General features: G+C 47.5%; 2 protein-coding genes across 3 annotated transcripts in view; both read left to right on the top strand.

Annotated features, from left to right (window-relative positions):
• Nucleotides 1-13,448, top strand: part of xdh (xanthine dehydrogenase) — a 22,129-nt gene extending 8,681 nt beyond the window's left edge. Inside the window, 29 exon segments of the mRNA XM_027291831.1 lie at nucleotides 645-790; nucleotides 1,225-1,405; nucleotides 4,706-4,723; nucleotides 4,908-4,995; nucleotides 5,074-5,269; nucleotides 5,478-5,538; nucleotides 5,636-5,810; nucleotides 6,129-6,313; nucleotides 6,373-6,602; nucleotides 6,793-6,977; nucleotides 7,047-7,374; nucleotides 7,459-7,628; nucleotides 7,698-7,824; nucleotides 7,906-8,025; nucleotides 8,138-8,234; nucleotides 8,330-8,454; nucleotides 10,098-10,231; nucleotides 10,307-10,394; nucleotides 10,512-10,598; nucleotides 10,676-10,867; nucleotides 10,950-11,095; nucleotides 11,202-11,379; nucleotides 11,585-11,788; nucleotides 11,870-11,922; nucleotides 12,009-12,123; nucleotides 12,359-12,424; nucleotides 12,511-12,699; nucleotides 12,786-12,953; nucleotides 13,094-13,448. Coding sequence (XP_027147632.1) covers nucleotides 645-790; nucleotides 1,225-1,405; nucleotides 4,706-4,723; nucleotides 4,908-4,995; nucleotides 5,074-5,269; nucleotides 5,478-5,538; nucleotides 5,636-5,810; nucleotides 6,129-6,313; nucleotides 6,373-6,602; nucleotides 6,793-6,977; nucleotides 7,047-7,374; nucleotides 7,459-7,628; nucleotides 7,698-7,824; nucleotides 7,906-8,025; nucleotides 8,138-8,234; nucleotides 8,330-8,454; nucleotides 10,098-10,231; nucleotides 10,307-10,394; nucleotides 10,512-10,598; nucleotides 10,676-10,867; nucleotides 10,950-11,095; nucleotides 11,202-11,379; nucleotides 11,585-11,788; nucleotides 11,870-11,922; nucleotides 12,009-12,123; nucleotides 12,359-12,424; nucleotides 12,511-12,699; nucleotides 12,786-12,953; nucleotides 13,094-13,144 — 4,103 coding nt within the window. The 3' untranslated portion in view covers nucleotides 13,145-13,448.
• Nucleotides 13,449-13,513: 65 nt separating this feature from the next.
• Nucleotides 13,514-17,500, top strand: part of LOC104938635 (tetraspanin-7) — a 6,421-nt gene continuing 2,434 nt past the window's right edge. The window contains exons 1-5 of one of the 2 annotated variants that reach the window (XM_019260258.2): nucleotides 13,514-13,901; nucleotides 13,979-14,117; nucleotides 15,351-15,539; nucleotides 15,613-15,687; nucleotides 15,804-15,899. In XM_019260258.2, the coding sequence (XP_019115803.1) occupies nucleotides 14,037-14,117; nucleotides 15,351-15,539; nucleotides 15,613-15,687; nucleotides 15,804-15,899 (441 nt within the window). In that variant the 5' untranslated portion in view covers nucleotides 13,514-13,901; nucleotides 13,979-14,036. Of the gene's footprint in view, nucleotides 13,902-13,978; nucleotides 14,118-14,800; nucleotides 14,839-14,872; nucleotides 15,540-15,612; nucleotides 15,688-15,803; nucleotides 15,900-17,500 lie in introns of those variants that run through there. The other variant, XM_027291736.1, reaches the window with a different exon arrangement.

Here is a 17,500-nt window from a genome sequence, read left to right on the forward strand (position 1 = left end):
ACGATCACTCGTTGTAACGGTGTTGTGTTCATGGTCCACGTCTGTACACGGTGTTTGTGTTCATGGTCATCGTGTCACGGTGTTGTGTTCATGGTCACGTCGTGTACACGGTGTTTGTGTTCATGGTCCACTCGTGTACACGGTGTTGTGTTCATGGTCACCTCGTGTGTACACGGCGGTGTTGTGTTCAGGTCACTCGTGACACGGTTTGTGTTCAGTCACTCGTGTACACGGTGTTGTGTTCAAGATCACTCGTGTACACGGTGTTGTGTTCATGGCACCTCGTGTACACGTGTTGTGTTCATGGTCAGTCATGTTACACGGTGTTGTGTTCATGGTCACTCGTGTACACGGGTTGTGTTCGTCACTCGTGTACACGTGTTTGTGTTCATGGTCAGTCATGTACACGGTGTTGTGTTCATGGTCAGTATGTACACGGTGTGTTGTGTTTCATGGGTCAGTCAGTGTACACGTGTGTTGTTCATGGTCACGTCATGTACACGGTGTTGTGTTCATGGTTTTCATATATCCTGCGTCACTTAAAGTCAAGAGAAATGTTTTTTCTGACGTCGTTAAGGTTTTAAACCATCCGAGATTTAAGTATGAACTCTTAACTTTGACCTTTGACCCCGCTCTGCGGACAGGCGGCAGTCGCGTGGTTCAGATGGACGAAAGTTCTCACGGGGTACAGGAAAAGATGTTCTGCGACCACCGAAGTCTGCTGTCCATAGAGATGCCCATACAGCAAGAAGGTATATACAGCAACGCCGTCAGCCACCTAGAAACCACTGTCAACTGTCAGCCCCCTGGAAACCACTGTTCACTGTCAGCCACCTAGCAAACCACTCGGTCACTGTCTCGGCCCCACTGCGCACCCAACCACTTTCACTGTCGTACCTCAGCAACCACCTGTCAACTGTCAGTGACCTAGCAACCACCTGTCACCACTGTCAGTAGCACCTAGCCAACCACTGCACTGTCAGCCCCCTGGCACCACTGTCCAACTCTGGTCAGTGTCACCATAGAGCAACCACCGTCCACTGTCATGCTACACACTGTCCCCTTGCAACCACTGTCCACTGTCAGCAACCAGTGTCCACTATCAGTCACCCTAGCACACACATGTCAGTCAGCCCCCTGGCAGCAACCACTGTCACTGTCAGTCACCTAGCAAACCACTGTTAGAACCGTCACAGACTAATGTTTCTGTTCTTCTTCTTTCAGACTCAGTTCTTGCTGCCTTCAAACAGTCGCCTCGTCGAGGATGACATCAGCACCGTTACCGCGGCGATGAGCGTTCACCTTCACTCCTGGGACCAAGTCGTCGAAGACTTGAGGCTAAGCTACGGCGGCATGGCGGCACCACGGTGCTGGCGAAGAAGACAGCGAGCAGACTGCTGGGAAGGTAACAACACTGCATGTCTGAACGTGAGCGCCAAAGAAAGACGGATTAACTCTGATGCATCCAGGTGCTGGGGGGAGGAGCTTCTCAGGAGCTTGCTCCTCATTGGCTGGGGGATCTGACTGACCCTCGACCCCTCCGTGCCGGGTGGCATGGTGACGTCCCGGCGAACTTTGACCCTCAGCCTCTTCTACAAGTTCTACCTGATGGTGCTACTGAAGCTCGAAGGAAAGCAGGTTGCCTTCCTTATGTGATCGCACATTCTGAACAAAGCTCACCTGAGTTGACCTGAGTTCACTTTATTTGTCAGGGCGTGACACGTGGAACAGTCGGGGCGGATTGTCTGAGCGCTGCCAGAGATTTACCACTCCAGAGGACTCCGTCCAGTGTTCAGATTCTACCAGGTGAAACTAAACTCTGAAAACCCCAGGTAACTGTTAAAACACAGGTAACTATACCCAGGTGTGTTAAGGTCACATGTTTCCTCCAGGCGGTGCCGGAAGGGCGGGCCAGGATGCCACGTGGGCCGTCCCATGATGCCCCTGTCTTCCTGAGCAGGCGACTGGCGAGTGCGGGTTTACTGCGACGACGTGCCGCTGTCGAGAACGAGCTGTACCCGCACTCGTCACCAGCAGCAAAGCACACGCTAAGATCCTGTAAGACACACACCTGTGCAACCACACACACACACACACCTGTCCCTGTCTAACCAGGGGTGTGTCACAGCTCTATAGATACCTCCCCAGCAGAGAGCACTGCCCGGCGTGGGTCAGCGTGTGTTGGCTGATGACTCCCCGGCCAATAGTAACGCCACCGGACCCATCGATCCGAGAGCGTCCTCGCCCAAGGCCAGGTGTGTTTTGTTGTGTCTGACCAATCAGGTGACTCTGTCGGGTTCAGAGCAGGTTGATTGAAGTCTCCCTCCTTCTGCAGGTGACCTGGTGGGTCATCTCATCGGCGCCGTGGTGGCTGACACATCAGCTTCATGCCGAGGAGCTGCCAAAGCTGTCAGGGTCCAATACGAGAGCTGCAGCCCATCGTCACCATCCAGGTGTGAACGCTGTCCGTACGTCGCCGCGGACTCATTTACATAAAGTGATGCTGCTGTTTCCGTTAGCACTCCTGGCAGTAGCATTAGCTAATCTATCGTTGCTTTGATTGACGGAGGCCCATCGCCGCTCAGTCCTTCTATCAGCCAATCAGAACCATCCAGAGGGGAGACTTGAGGCGGGTTTTAAACAGGCTGACCAATCCTGAGGGTTCGGATAGACACACACTGATTCCAACTGATTAAACAGGTGTCATTGATTGATTGATTGATTGACTGATTGATTAATTGACTGATTGATTGACAGGTGAACATGCACATCGGAGTCAGGACACATTTCTACCTGGAGAACAAACGTCAGTCTGGCTGTTCCCGGTGAAGAAGACGGAGAGTGGAGCCTTTTGTTTTACTCAGCGCCCAAAACTCGTAACTATTTGAATCAGTACATACTAAACTCAGGTACTAACTGAACACAGTACACCTAACTGGACTATACTCTGACACAGGTAATATCTACATGTAACATACCTGAACTAGGTAACTAAATCTGAACAGTACTACTGAAACAAGTAACTATACTCTGAAAACAGGTAACTATACTCTGAATCAGGTACTATACTCTGAACATAGGTAACATTACTCTGAAAACACAGGTAAACTATACTCTGAAACATATGGTAACTATACTCTGAAACATAGTAACATACTAAAACTCAGGTAACATACTCTGAACATAGTACAACTCTAAAACGCAGGGTAACTATACTCTGAACTGTAACTACTAAAGTAAACTCAGGGTAACATAAACACAGTTTACATAGTAACTTACTCTGAAACACAGGTAACTATACTCTGAAACTCAGGTAACTATACTGTGAAACACCCAGGAACTTACTCTGAAACTCAGGTAACTATACTCTGAAACTCAGGTAACTATACTCAGGTAACTATACTCTAAACACAGGTAACTATACTTTGAAACTCAGTGGTAACTATACTCTGAAACTCAGGTAACTCTACTCTGAACATAGGTAACTAAAATTGTAGGTCATCCAACTTTTTATATCCTTAAGCATGCTTGGAGTTTAGTTCAACTTATTTGATGATAATATATTGGGTGTCGTTGCATAACAATGAAATTGATAGAGTGCATTCCTAATATGTTCCCTAAAGGACAGCATATATAAACTAATAGAAAGTGTCCAGTACAGAACCTTGTGGGACTCCATGACAAACTTTGGTCTGCATTGGAGGATTCCTCATTGACGTGAACAAACTGAGATGATCTAAAAATACGATTAAACCCAGCTTAGGGCGGTTCCTTGATGCATTTGATGTTCCAGTCTCTTGTAAAAGAATTTGATGGTCAATGGTGTCACTATGCAGCACTAAGATCTAACAGGACAAGTACAGAGATGAGTCTTTGTCTGCGCATTAGGACGGTCATTTGAAACTTGACTAATCGGTCTCTGTGCTATGATGCACTCTTAATCCTGACTGGAAAATCCTCAATAGACTATTGTTTGGAGAAGTCACACAGCTGATATAAGCTACAGCTTTCTCAAGATTTAGACAGCAAAGGGAAGGTTTGATATCGGTCTGTAGTGTGGCTAAGACCTCTGGGTCTAGAGTGGGCTTTTAAGAAGAGGTTTAATTACAGCTACCTTAAAGGACTGTGGTTACATATCCTGTATAAAGACAGATTTATCATATCCAATAACGAATACTAACTACAGGTAAAAAACATCCTTGAGCAGCCTGGTTGGGATGGGTCTAAGAGACAGGTTGACGGCTTAGCTGCAGAAATGATTAAAGTTTTGATGTTTAGTGATTGTGGTCACTAAAGTTCAGAGACCTGTTCGGCACAGAGAACAGGTCTAGGATAGTGTAGAGATATGTAGTCATCGTGATGTGAAAAATCTATGGAAAATCACCGTGGCAGCCACACCGATAACCGGGAAGTGACAGAATAACCGTAAGCATAGGCTTTAAAAAAACAGGAAAGGAAGTGAGTGTAAATGGTGTGTCTGCCTCTCTGACCGTTCTCTGGTGTCGAGCGAAGGCGTTGGGCGTCCCCGGCTAACAGGGTGGTGGTCCGAGTAAAGGAACTGGTGGAGGCTTTGGAGGGAGGAGAGCGGGACCACGTGTTGTCCACTGTGTCGCTGGGGCTGTGGCAGCAAACAATACGTCTGACATCGTCTTTATTATTGTCTTTGAAGTCAAAATTCTGATGGTTTCCTGTGTTTGCGTGTCAGGTGAAGAGGCCTGTGAGGGTGAGTAGCTGGACAGAGACGAGGACATGTTGATCACCGAGGAAGACACCCGTTCTATGGGAAATACAAGGTGGTACTTCTGGTAGAGACAGCAGGGTTGAAGATTTGACTCGTCTTTGTATACTGTCCTTATGTGGACAATACCGTTGTATCAATTGAATGTCTTCTTCTCCTCTTGCACCAGGTTGGGTTTCTAAGCAGTGGGAAGTCGTGGCTCTGGACGTGTCGTACTACAGTAACGTGGAAGAAACTCCATGGACCTCTCTCTGTCAGTGAGTATCGATACGATACGATTACTTTCCTGGCAGGATTTGCTGTTCAGTGCTGATCACTTGTGTTCGTTTGTCGAGGTCATGGAGCGCGCTCTGTCCACATGGAGAACTCGCTACAGCGTGGCCAACATACGCGGACGCGGCTTCCTGCTGCGCACCAACCTGCCATCCCAACACGGCCTTCAGGGGCTTTGGAGGGCCGCAAGGCATGATGATCGCTGAGAATAATGCGCCGACCGACGTGGTCCAGAGTCTTGGCAGGTCAGCCGAGGAGGTACGTAGATTCATCAGACACGTTGAACAAGTGAGTTCTGATGGGTGGTGAGCAGCGTCCAATCAGTGAGCCGCTGTCCTCCTGCCGGTGCGTCGGTTGAACCTTTTACCTGTAGTGTAGAAGGGAGCCGACACTCCTACAACAGATCTGGACGGTTCACTTTGGCCGCTCTGGGTCCTGAATGTCTGTTGCGCCTCTTGATACCAAGAGAACGGTCGAGCTGCCATCGGACCTCTTACCAACCAGGGGAAACACGTCCAGTGATACCGGTCCTGACTTAGGTTTTGGCTGGGTAACAACTGTCCAACAATTTGGTCCAAGAAATGAATCGAACTGAACTCTTTGGGGTTTTTTTTCCCTCGACAGAACCGGTGGACCAAACGAGGGCCTCCGCAATCGTCCCCACCAAGTTTGGCATCAGTTTCACCGCCGTCTTCCTCAACCAGGCTGGAGCTCTGCTTCATATCTACACTGACGGGCTCGGTGTTGTGAGCACGTGTGGGACGGCGATGGGACAGGGACTCACCACTAAGATGGGCAGGTAATTCTGGAGCTGAAACAAACCATCATACCCTTTAACTTTACAGTGGACATTAGAGGAAGCACAATGTTGTAAAAGCTCACCTTGAATTCTGCTGTTAGCGAGCAAGCCCCTCCCTGCCTGCCTGAGTGTTTCTACCATGTTGAAAAAAATGACATAACAACAGTTAAAGAGCCCAGCACTGAACCTGGGGCACTCCCTTGCTGTGTTGGTTCCAGGTTTGCCAGCCTCGCAGGCGCCTTTTAGACAGTGTTTGTATCCCCCTGTTCAAAGATCCACATCTTAGAGACAGTACCAAACCTGGTCCCCAACCACCAGCCCCTCACCGCCGGCCTTCTGCATCCTCACGACCATCAACGGAGCCGCCGTGCAGAACGCCTGCGAGATTCCTCATGAAGCGCTGGTAGCGCGTATCAAGAGCGCTAAGAACCCCAAAGGCATCACTGGGAGGACTGGACCTAGCAACCACTGTCACTGTCAGCCCCCTGGCAACCACTGTCACTGTCAGTCACCTGGCAACCACTGTCACTGTCAGTCACCTGGCAACCACTGTCACTGTCAGCAACCAGTGTCACTATCAGTCACCTGGCAACCACTGTCACTGTCAGTCCCCTGGCAACCACTGTCACTGTCAGTCACCTGGCAACCACTGTCACTGTCAGTGACCTAGCAACCACTGTCACTGTCAGCCCCCTGGCAACCACTGTCACTGTCAGTGACCTAGCAACCACTGTCACTGTCAGCCCCCTGGCAACCACTGTCACTGTCAGTCACCTGGCAACCACCGTCACTGTCAGTCACCTGGCAACCACTGTCACTGTCAGCAACCAGTGTCACTATCAGTCACCTAGCAACCACTGTCACTGTCAGCCCCCTGGCAACCACTGTCACTGTCAGTCACCTGGCAACCACTGTCACTGTCAGTCACCTAGCAACCACTGTTAGAACCGTCCAGACTAATGTTTCTGTTCTTCTTCTTCAGACTCAGTTCGTTGCTGCCTTCAAACAGTCGCCTCGTCGGGAGGATGACATCAGCACCGTTACCGCGGCGATGAGCGTCACCTTCACTCCTGGGACCAACGTCGTCGAAGACTTGAGGCTAAGCTACGGCGGCATGGCGGCAACCACGGTGCTGGCGAAGAAGACAGCGAGCAGACTGCTGGGAAGGTAACAAACACTGCTAATGTCTGACAGTGAGCGCCAAAGAAAGAAGGATTTAACTCTGATGTCATCCAGGTGCTGGGGGGAGGAGCTTCTGCAGGAGGCTTGCTCCTCATTGGCTGGGGAGATGACCCTCGACCCCTCCGTGCCGGGTGGCATGGTGACGTACCGGCGAACTTTGACCCTCAGCCTCTTCTACAAGTTCTACCTGATGGTGCTACTGAAGCTCAGAAAGCAGGTCTGCTTCCTTAATGTGATCGCACATTCTGAACAAAGCTCACCTGAGTTGACCTGAGTTCACTTTATTTGTCAGGGCGTGACAGTGGAACAGGTCGGGGCGGATTGTCTGAGCGCTGCAGAGATTTACCATCCAGAGACTCCGTCCAGTGTTCAGATCTACCAGGTGAAACTAAACTCTGAAACACAGGTAACTGTAAAACACAGGTAACTATACTCCAGGTGTGTTAAGGTCACATGTTTCCTCCAGGCGGTGCCGGAAGGGCGGAGCCAGGATGACACCGTGGGCCGTCCCATGATGCACCTGTCTGCTCTGAAGCAGGCGACTGGCGAGGCGGTTTACTGCGACGACGTGCCGCTGTACGAGAACGAGCTGTACCTCGCACTCGTCACCAGCAGCAAAGCACACGCTAAGATCCTGTAAGACACACACCTGTGCAACACACACACACACACACCTGTCCTGTCTAACCCAGGGGTGTGTCACAGCTCTATAGATACCTCAGCAGCAGAGAGCATGCCCGGCGTGGTCAGCTGTGTGTTGGCTGATGACATCCCCGGCAGTAACGCCACCGGACCCATCGAATACGACGAGAGCGTCCTCGCCCAAGGCCAGGTGTGTTTTTGTTGGTCTGACCAATCAGGTGACTCTGTCGGGTTCAGCAGCAGGTTGATGAAGTCTCCCTCCTCTCTGCAGGTGACCTGTGTGGGTCACATCATTGGCGCCGTGGTGGCTGACACTCAGCTTCATGCACAGAGAGCTGCCAAAGCTGTCAGGGTCCAATACGAAGAGCTGCAGCCCATCGTCACCATCCAGGTGAGACAGCTGTCCGTACGTCGCCCGGACTCATTTACATAAAGCGATGCTGCTGTTTCCGTTAGCATCCTGGCAGTAGCATTAGCTAATCTATCGTTGCTTTGATTGACAGGAGGCCATCGCCGCTCAGTCCTTCTATCAGCCAATCAGAACCATCCAGAGGGGAGACTTGGAGGCGGGGTTTAAACAGGCTGACCACATCCTGGAGGGTAGGATAGACACACACTGATTCCAACTGATTAACAGGTGTCGATTGATTGATTGATTGATTGACTGATTGATTAATTGACTGATTGATTGACAGGTGAAATGCACATCGGAGGTCAGGAACATTTCTACCTGGAGACAAACGTCAGTCTGGCTGTTCCCGGTGAAGAAGACGGAGAGATGGAGCTCTTTGTTTCTACTCAGTCTGCCTCCAAAACTCAGGTAACTATACTCTGAAACTCAGGTAACTATACTCTGAAACTCAGGTAACTAAACTCTGAAACACAGGTAACTATACTCTGAAACATAGGTAACTATACTCTGAAACACAGGTAACTATACTCTGAAACTCAGGTAACTATACTCTGAAACATAGGTAACTATACTCTGAAACACAGGTAACTATACTCTGAAACATAGGTAACTATACTCAGGTAACTATACTCTGAAACACAGGTAACTATACTCTGAAACTCAGGTAACTATACTCTGAAACTCAGGTAACTATACTCTGAAACATAGGTAACATACTCTAAAACGCAGGTAACTATACTCTGAAACATAGGTAACTATACTCTGAAACACAGGTAACTATACATAGGTAACTATACTCTGAAACACAGGTAACTATACTCTGAAACTCAGGTAACTATACTGTGAAACACAGGTAACTATACTCTGAAACTCAGGTAACTATACTGTGAAACACAGGTAACTATACTCTGAAACTCAGGTAACTATACTCAGGTAACTATACTCTGAAACACAGGTAACTATACTTTGAAACTCAGGTAACTATACTCTGAAACTCAGGTAACTATACTCTGAAACATAGGTAACTAAAATTGTAGGTCATCCAACTTTTTATATCCTTAAGGCATGCTTGGAGTTTAGTTAACTGATTTGATTGATAAATATAATTGGGTGTCGTTAGCATAACAATGAAAATTGATAGAGTGATTCCTAATAATGTTCCCTAAAGGAAGCATATATAAACTGAATAGAAGTGGTCCAAGTACAGAACCTTGTGGGACTCCATGACAAACTTTGGTCTGCATGGAGGATTCATCATTGACGTGAACAAACTGAGATCGATCTAAGAAATACGACTTAAACCAGCTTAGGGCGGTTCCTTTGATGCCAGTTTGATGTTCCAGTCTCTGTAAAAGAATTTGATGGTCAATGGTGTCAAATGCAGCACTAAGATCTAACAGGACAAGTACAGAGATGAGTCCTTTGTCTGATGCCATTAGGAGGTCATTTGTAACTTTGACTAATGCGGTCTCTGTGCTATGATGCACTCTAAATCCTGACTGGAAATCCTCAAATAGACTATTGTTATGGAGAAAGTCACACAGCTGATTAGCTACAGCTTTCTCAAGTATCTTAGACAGAAAGGGAAGGTTTGATATCGGTCTGTAGTTGGCTAAGACCTCTGGGTCTAGAGTGGGCTTTTTAAGAAGAGGTTTAATTACAGCTACCTTAAAGGACTGTGGTACATATCCTGATAATAAAGACAGATTAATCATATCCAATAACGAATTACTAACTACAGGTAAAACATCCTTGAGCAGCCTGGTTGGGATGGGGTCTAAGAGACAGGATGACGGCTTAGCTGCAGAAATGATTAAAGTTATTTGATGTTTAGTGATTGTGGTCACTAAAGTTCAGAGACCTGTTCGTGCACAGAGAACATTCTAAGGATAGTGTAGAGATATGTAGATCATCGCTGATGTGAAAAATCTATGAAAATCACCGTGGCAGCCACATCGATAACCGGAAGTGACAGAATAACCGTAAAGCACTAGGCTTTAAAAAAACAGGAAAAGGAAGTGAGTGTAAATGTGTGTCTGCCTCTCTGACAGTCTCTGGTGGCGAAGGCGTTGGGCGTCCCCGCTAACAGGGTGGTGGTCCGAGTAAAGAGAATGGGTGGAGGCTTTGGAGGGAAGGAGAGCCGGACCACCGTGTTGTCCACTGTGGTCGCTGTGGCAGCAAACAAGTACGTCTGACATCGTCTTTATTATTGTCTTTGAAAGTTCAGAAATTCTGATGGTTTCCTGTGTTTGCGTGTCAGGCTGAAGAGGCCTGTGAGGTGTATGCTGGACAGAGACGAGGACATGTTGATCACCGGAGGAAGACACCCGTTCTATGGAAAATACAAGGTGGTACTTCTGGTAGAGACAGCAGGGTTGAAGATTTGACTTGTCTTTGTATAACTGTCCTTATGTGGACAAATACCGTTGTATCAAATTGAATGTCTTCTTCTCCTCTTGCACCAGGTTGGGTTTCTAAGCAGTGGGAAGGTCGTGGCTCTGGACGTGTCGTACTACAGTAACGTTGGAAACTCCATGGACCTCTCTCTGTCAGTGAGTATCGATACGATACGATTACTTCCTGGCAGGATTTGCTGTTCAGTGCTGATCACTTGTGTTCGTTTGTCGAGGTCATGGAGCGCGCTCTGTTCCACATGGAGAACTCGTACAGCGTGGCCAACATACGCGGACGCGGCTTCCTGTGCCGCACCAACCTGCCATCCAACACGGCCTTCAGGGGCTTTGGAGGGCCGCAAGGCATGATGATCGCTGAGAACTGGATTTCCGACGTGGCTCAGAGTCTTGGCAGGTCAGCCGAGGAGGTACGTAGATTCATCAGACACGTTGAACAAGTGAGTTCTGATGGGTGAGCAGCGTCCAATCAGTGAGCCTGTCCTCCTGCAGGTGCGTCGGTTGAACCTGTATGTAGAAGGGGAGCCGACACCCTACAACCAGATCCTGGATCGGTTCACTTTGGACCGCTGTTGGGATGAATGTCTGTTGCGCTCTGGATACCAAGAACGGCGAGCTGCCATCGACCTCTACAACAGGTAAACAGTCCAGTGGAAGGTCCTGAAGGTTTTGGATGGGTAAAAACTGTCCAACAATGGTCCAAGAAATGATACGAAATGAACTCTTTGTGGGTTTTTTCCTCAGACAGAACCGGTGGACCAAACGAGGCCTCGCCATCGTCCCCACCAAGTTTGGCATCAGTTTCACCGCCGTCTTCCTCAACCAGGCTGGAGCTCTGCTTCATATCTACACTGACGGCTCGGTGTTGTTGACGCACGGTGGGACGGAGATGGGACAGGGACTCCACACTAAGATGGTGCAGGTACTGGAGCTGAACAAACCATCATACCCTTTAACTTTACAGTGGACATTAGAGGAAGCACAATGTAAAAGCTTCAGCCTGAATCTGCTGTTAGCGAGCAGCCCCTCCCTGCCTGCCTGAGTGTTTCTACATGTTGAAATGACACTAAACAGTAAAGAGCCCAGCACTGAACCTTGGGGCACTCCCTTGCTGTGTTTGGTTCCAGGTTGCCAGCAGGGTTCTGGGTATCCCCTGTTCAAAGATCCACATCTTAGAGACAAGTACCAACACGGTCCCCAACACCAGCCCCACCGCCGCCTCTGCATCCTCAGACCTCAACGGAGCCGCCGTGCAGAACGCCTGCGAGATCCTCATGAAGCGCCTGGAGCCGTACAAGAGCAAGAACCCCAAAGGATCATGGGAGGACTGGGTGAGCAGGAATATATGACATTGTTGTACTTCTCTTTAAGTAATCCTGAAGTACTGTTACTCATGTGTCTCTGTGTTTCAGGTGAAAGCAGCGTATTTCGACAGAGTAAACCTCAGCGCAAACGGATTCTACAAGTGAGTTTAACGATGATAATGTTGCTGGTTCAGTGAATCTGCCGATAAACAAAGTAAATATGTCACCGTTTCCTGTCTCTCGCCAGGACTCCAGACCTCGGTTACGACTTCGAGTCAAATTCGGGCCGAGCGTTCAACTACTTCACTTATGGTGTGGCATGTTCAGAGGTGGAGATCGACTGTCTGACCGGCGCTCATAAGGTGGCGACGATTTGAAGTTATTATTATTATTATTGTTATTAAAAACCACAAGGTTCAGTGTCAGGCTTCCTCTTATGACTCTATACATGAATAATATTAAATATTATTTATACACTTCTACGCTGACGATACCATTTTATAGATAACTGGCTCAATACAAACCAGACCTTTAAACTGCCAACAGCTAATGTGAGGTTATTTATTGTGTATTATTCATATTATCTTTGTGTTGTAGAACCTGAGTACCACCATAGTGATGGACGTCGGTCACAGCCTGAATCCAGCTATAGACATTGGACAGGTGAGTCCTTCAGTCCAGACGTAAACGCCCCATGACCTCTCCTCTAGCGCCTCCCTCAGGTCAACACATCCTTTGTCTGTCCTCAGGTTGAGGGGGCGTTCATGCAGGGTCTAGGTCTCTTCACCCTGGAGGAGCTTCATTATTCGCCCCAGGGCGTCCTCCTCACTCGGGGTCCTGGTTCCTATAAGATCCCAGCCTTCGGAGACATTCCCACTAAGCTTACTGTCTCCCTGCTCCGCGATGCACCAAATGACAAGGCCATCTTCGCCTCGAAGGTAACGCCCGAGGCCGCTTGTGACATTTTAAACGGAACAGTTCAGACCAACCATTTATTTTCCTTTGTGTCTTTTCTGCACTGCAGGCGGTCGGCGAACCTCCTCTCTTTTTGGCAGCGTCGGTTTTCTACGCCATCAAAGATGCCATCAGCGCTGCCCGGGCGCAGTCGGGCATCACTGGTCCCTTCAGGCTCGACAGCCCCGCCTCCGCCGAGAGGATCCGCAATGCTTGCAGCGACCGATTCACCGAACTGGTACGAAAGCTGTCAGAACATTTCTCTGTGTTTTTCAGCAGATCGAAGGTCATTCAAAGCTTCAATTTAACCCGTAAACTCAAAATATAAGTGATCATGACGTGTCTAACTTATCGTTGTCGACTGTTTTTCTGCTGCAGTGCCCTCCTGCAGAGCCCGGCACCTTCACCCCGTGGTCTGTACGAGTCTAGGACGTTCATCCAGCAGTGTTCACTGCAAAACTACAAAACTACAAAAACAAACGGCCAGATCAGCTCCGTCAGTAACAGTTTGTGATTGTCGTTGGTAATGCGCTGACACGTTAGTTACTAATTTTGCACTCAGGGAACAAAAAAACACGCTTTTACTTTAAAATGATTCATAAAAATGTTTCATGAATCACACGCAGATCAAAATATTCACGTTGTCACTAGATGTCCGCTTATAAACATGAACATGAAGTATGAATCTGTGATTTTATCACTGTACAAATGAAATAAAACTTTTAGGAACTTGTTTTGTTGTTTGTTTCTGATCACGTTCAACATTTCTAACTGTGGTTAGACGTGTAACTAACAGGAGGGTAGAGGCTGAGGGAGTCCAGTGAAGCCGGACCAGAACCACCACTGCTGCTGACGTACAGCATTTCATGGTGGGAACGATGGACGCTCAGTGTGGCTAAGAGAAAAACATAAAGATTAAAGTCATTTTGAGCAGAAAGCTGCAGCAGAGCAGTGCTGCTGGTGGGTGGTGCTGCTGGTGGGTGGTGCTGCTGGACCTTCACAGTGAGGTGTCACAGCAGGCCGGATCACCTCCCTGTTAATTGTCTTGGTCAGAGTGTGAAGTATGAGGGTCACATGTTTGGAGCGTGGACCTCACGGCGCCCGCACGTCTCTTCAGACTTCAGCCTGTCAGACGTTACGGAGATGATCCTCGGAGCTTCTGTTCAGAGATAAATCTGCGGATCTGGTAAGAGCTGACTCTGAATCTGTCTTTGCTTCTGTCCCGTTTGGTGTGTGCAGTGTTTTGATTCTTTTTACTTTAAGATTGAGAATTTCAGAGACGAACTGAAGACAGAGTCCAGAGAGAGTGCTGTGTTGGACGATGGCTCCCAGGAGGATGGACACTAAACCTGTGATCTTCTGTCTGAAGACACTGCTGCTGCTCTACTCCTTCATCTTCTGGGTGACAAAGCACTTTTTATCAAATTTCAAATCAAATCAAATCAGATTTTATTTGTACAGCCCAAAGTCACAAAGTCCATTTTCCTCTGAGGCTTTCCAATCTGTACAGGGAGTGACACCCTCTGTCCTTAGACCCTCGGTTCCAGTGAGGAAAAACTTGCCCACAAAAACCTTTAACAGGGAAAAAAGGTGGAAGAAACCTCAGGAAGAGCCACAGAGGAGGGATCCCTCTCCCAGGACGGACAGACGTGCAATAGATGTCACGTTTTATCCACCTGATCTACGCCGTGCTCCACCACAACAACCACATCAGCCCGACAGCGTTCTTTATGTATCATCCACAAAACACCTCAGACCAGTCTGATGATTTTAATGTTTTACACACTGTCCAGCTGAAGCTGCTGTTAGCTGCTGTTAGCTCAGTCTGTTAGCTGCTGTTAGCTCAGTCTGTTAGCTGCTGTTAGCTCAGTGTGTTAGCTCGCTCTGTTAGCGGTGCGCTCAGAGTTGCTCTGCCTCGGCTCTTCTTCCCGCCTGTTTGTGATTTTGTCACTTTGCTGTCACAGCTCATTACAGTCATGTGATGCTGAGGCACTGCTGAACAGACCGTGCAGTACAAGTACAAGTACACAGAAGTACTTAAAGTACAGTTCAAGTATTTCTGTCACACCCAGCAGCTGAAGCACGTTCTTGTTTATTCATAGTCATAGTCAGTCAGAGCTCAGGTGTCAGGTCTGACCTGTAGCTCCTCCCCCTCAGGTGTCAGGTCTGACCTGTAGCTCCTCCCCCTCAGGTGTCAGGTCTGACCTGTAGCCCCTCCCCCTCAGGTGTCAGGTTTGACCTGTAGCTCCTCCCCCTCAGGTCTGACCTGTAGCCCCTCCCCCTCAGGTGACAGCTCTGACCTGTAGCTCCTTCCCCTCAGATCTGACCTGTAGCCCCTCCCCCTCAGGTGTCAGGTCTGACCTGTAGCTCCTCCCCCTTAGGTCTGACCTGTAGCTCCTTCCCCTCAGGTCTGACCTGTAGCTCCTCCCCCTCAGGTGACAGCTCTGACCTGTAGCTCCTCCCCCTCAGGTATGAGGTCTGACCTGTAGCTCCTCCCCCTCAGGTGTCAGGTCTGACCTGTAGCTCCCCTCAGGTGTGAGGTCTGACCTGTAGCTCCTCCCCCTCAGGTGTCAGGTCTGACCTATAGCTCCTCCCCCTCAGGTGTCAGGTCTGACCTGTAGCTCCTTCCCCTCAGGTGACAGGTGTGGTCCTGCTGTCGGTGGGGTTGTGGTGGAAGTTCATGTTGGGTCCGTACATGTTGCTGATCTCCAGCGGTCCCTCCAACGGTCCGTACGTCCTCGCGGGCACCGGGGTGGCCATCGTGCTGTTCGGACTGTTCGGCTGCTTCGCCACCTGCAGGGGGCGCCCCTGGATGCTGAAGCTGGTGCGTCTGCGTCACGTGACGTCAGATTATTAGAGCTGTGAAACATGACCTCTGACCTCTGACCTCTGTGCAGTACGCCGTGTTTCTGTCTCTGGTCTTCATGACGGAACTCATCGCTGGAATCTCCGGGTTCATCTTTCGCCATGAGGTGAGACACACACACACACACACACACACACACACACACACCCATCATGTGTTCACATTGACTACATGGAGTGTGTGTGTGTGTGTGTGTGTGTGTGTGTGTGTGTGTGTGTTCAGATTAAAGGGACGTTTCTCACGACGTACAGCGACGCAGTGATGAGATACGACGGGCGGGACGACCGGAGTCTGGCTGTGGACGGAGTTCAACGCAGAGTCTGTGTCTTTCTATATTAATGAGTCAGTGACTAACGATAATTAACCAGCAGTTAATGTCAGGCAGGTATCAATCCAACAGTAACACAAAGAGCTTCACATAAAAACATAAAAACACACACAGATGATTGATTGATTGTTTCGAATATGCAAAATATAAAAATAAGGCGAAACTTTTTTTATTTTTATTTTGTTTGTTTACGTTTATTAGGGACCATGTACAATTAAAACATAAATGTTGAGTTAGCCTCAGGCTAATTTACATCCGCAGTCCCTGGCAGGACATAAAACATTTAAAAAACATGAACATATACATAAATGCAATAGACAAGTCACTCATGAGTGTTCAAACCCCCCCGACACACACACAAACACACACACACACACAACATAAAAACATTCTTTCAGCACCATAAATCAGTGGTTACAGTTTTGACTGTTTTTTAGTGAACATTTCAGCTGTGACTTAAAGCTCCTGATGGAGAGACAGCTCTTTAAATTAACTGGTAGTGCATTCCACTGTGTTGCGGCCTTAAAAGAAAAAGAAGACTGCCCAAAAGTTGTGCGGTAATACTACAGTCGTAAACAGATGCTGTTCTTGAGGATCGGATGGAACTAGCAGGACGATGACCTACAAACTCCAAAAGACATGCTGGGGCCAGACCGTGTAGAATCCCATACACCAGACACAAGCTTGAAAACTCTCTGAAGTTTTCAAAGATTAATAAATGGTGTTTCTCTAGAATATTACAGTGGTGGTAATGAAGAATTTTTATAGCTTGTTTATATAGTGATTTTAGCGGTCTAATGGTAGATTCATTGGCCTGCCCCCAACAGGTGATGCAATATGAAATATGTGAGAAAATGAGACCATGCATAAATGTTTTGGCTACATCCATAGGAAGCATTAAGCATTAAACCAGAAATACATTATTCGAAAAGCAGTGAGGAGAAGAACTTATAAACTCTTTAAATCATGAGTCACAATACCAACTTGTTTCAATATTCCTGATAGATAAAAAGAATTTATCCCTGACTTTGTCTTACAAAAAGTAATAAAAAAGTTATTATAAGTAAAGCACCATCTGACCGAGCAGTGAGGAAACACTGCAGGGAGGTTAGAAATGAATTAGATCAATAATAATAAATAGTAATAAATAATAAAATAACAATAATCAGTAATAAAGATAGAAAAATAAAGCATAATAAAATATATAGATAGCTCAAATAATGGAAAAGATATATATAAATAAATAGACAAATAAATAAATAAAAGAAAATGTACCATTAAAATACAAAAGGGTACAAATAATTAAATTAAAAAGATACGTCTTAAGTTTTCTGGCTCGTTTGTGACCAAACAGCAGCCTGATATTTATTAATCCAGCATATATATATTTATATATTTATATTTATATATTTATACTTCATCCCAATTAAATGTCTGTTTATAATTATTGTTGTTAAATCTTTTATTTATTTTTCAACCACGAAAATCAACTTTTGTTTTATCGATAAAACTGCAGCGTGGAAACAACTGACGACGTACTGACGAGATCAAATATCGTTAGGTGGAAATGTCTCTGCAACATTTCAACAGT

The sequence above is a fragment of the Larimichthys crocea genome, chromosome XIX (assembly GCF_000972845.2).
Source record: "Larimichthys crocea isolate SSNF chromosome XIX, L_crocea_2.0, whole genome shotgun sequence".
NCBI classification, from domain to species: domain Eukaryota; kingdom Metazoa; phylum Chordata; class Actinopteri; family Sciaenidae; genus Larimichthys; species Larimichthys crocea.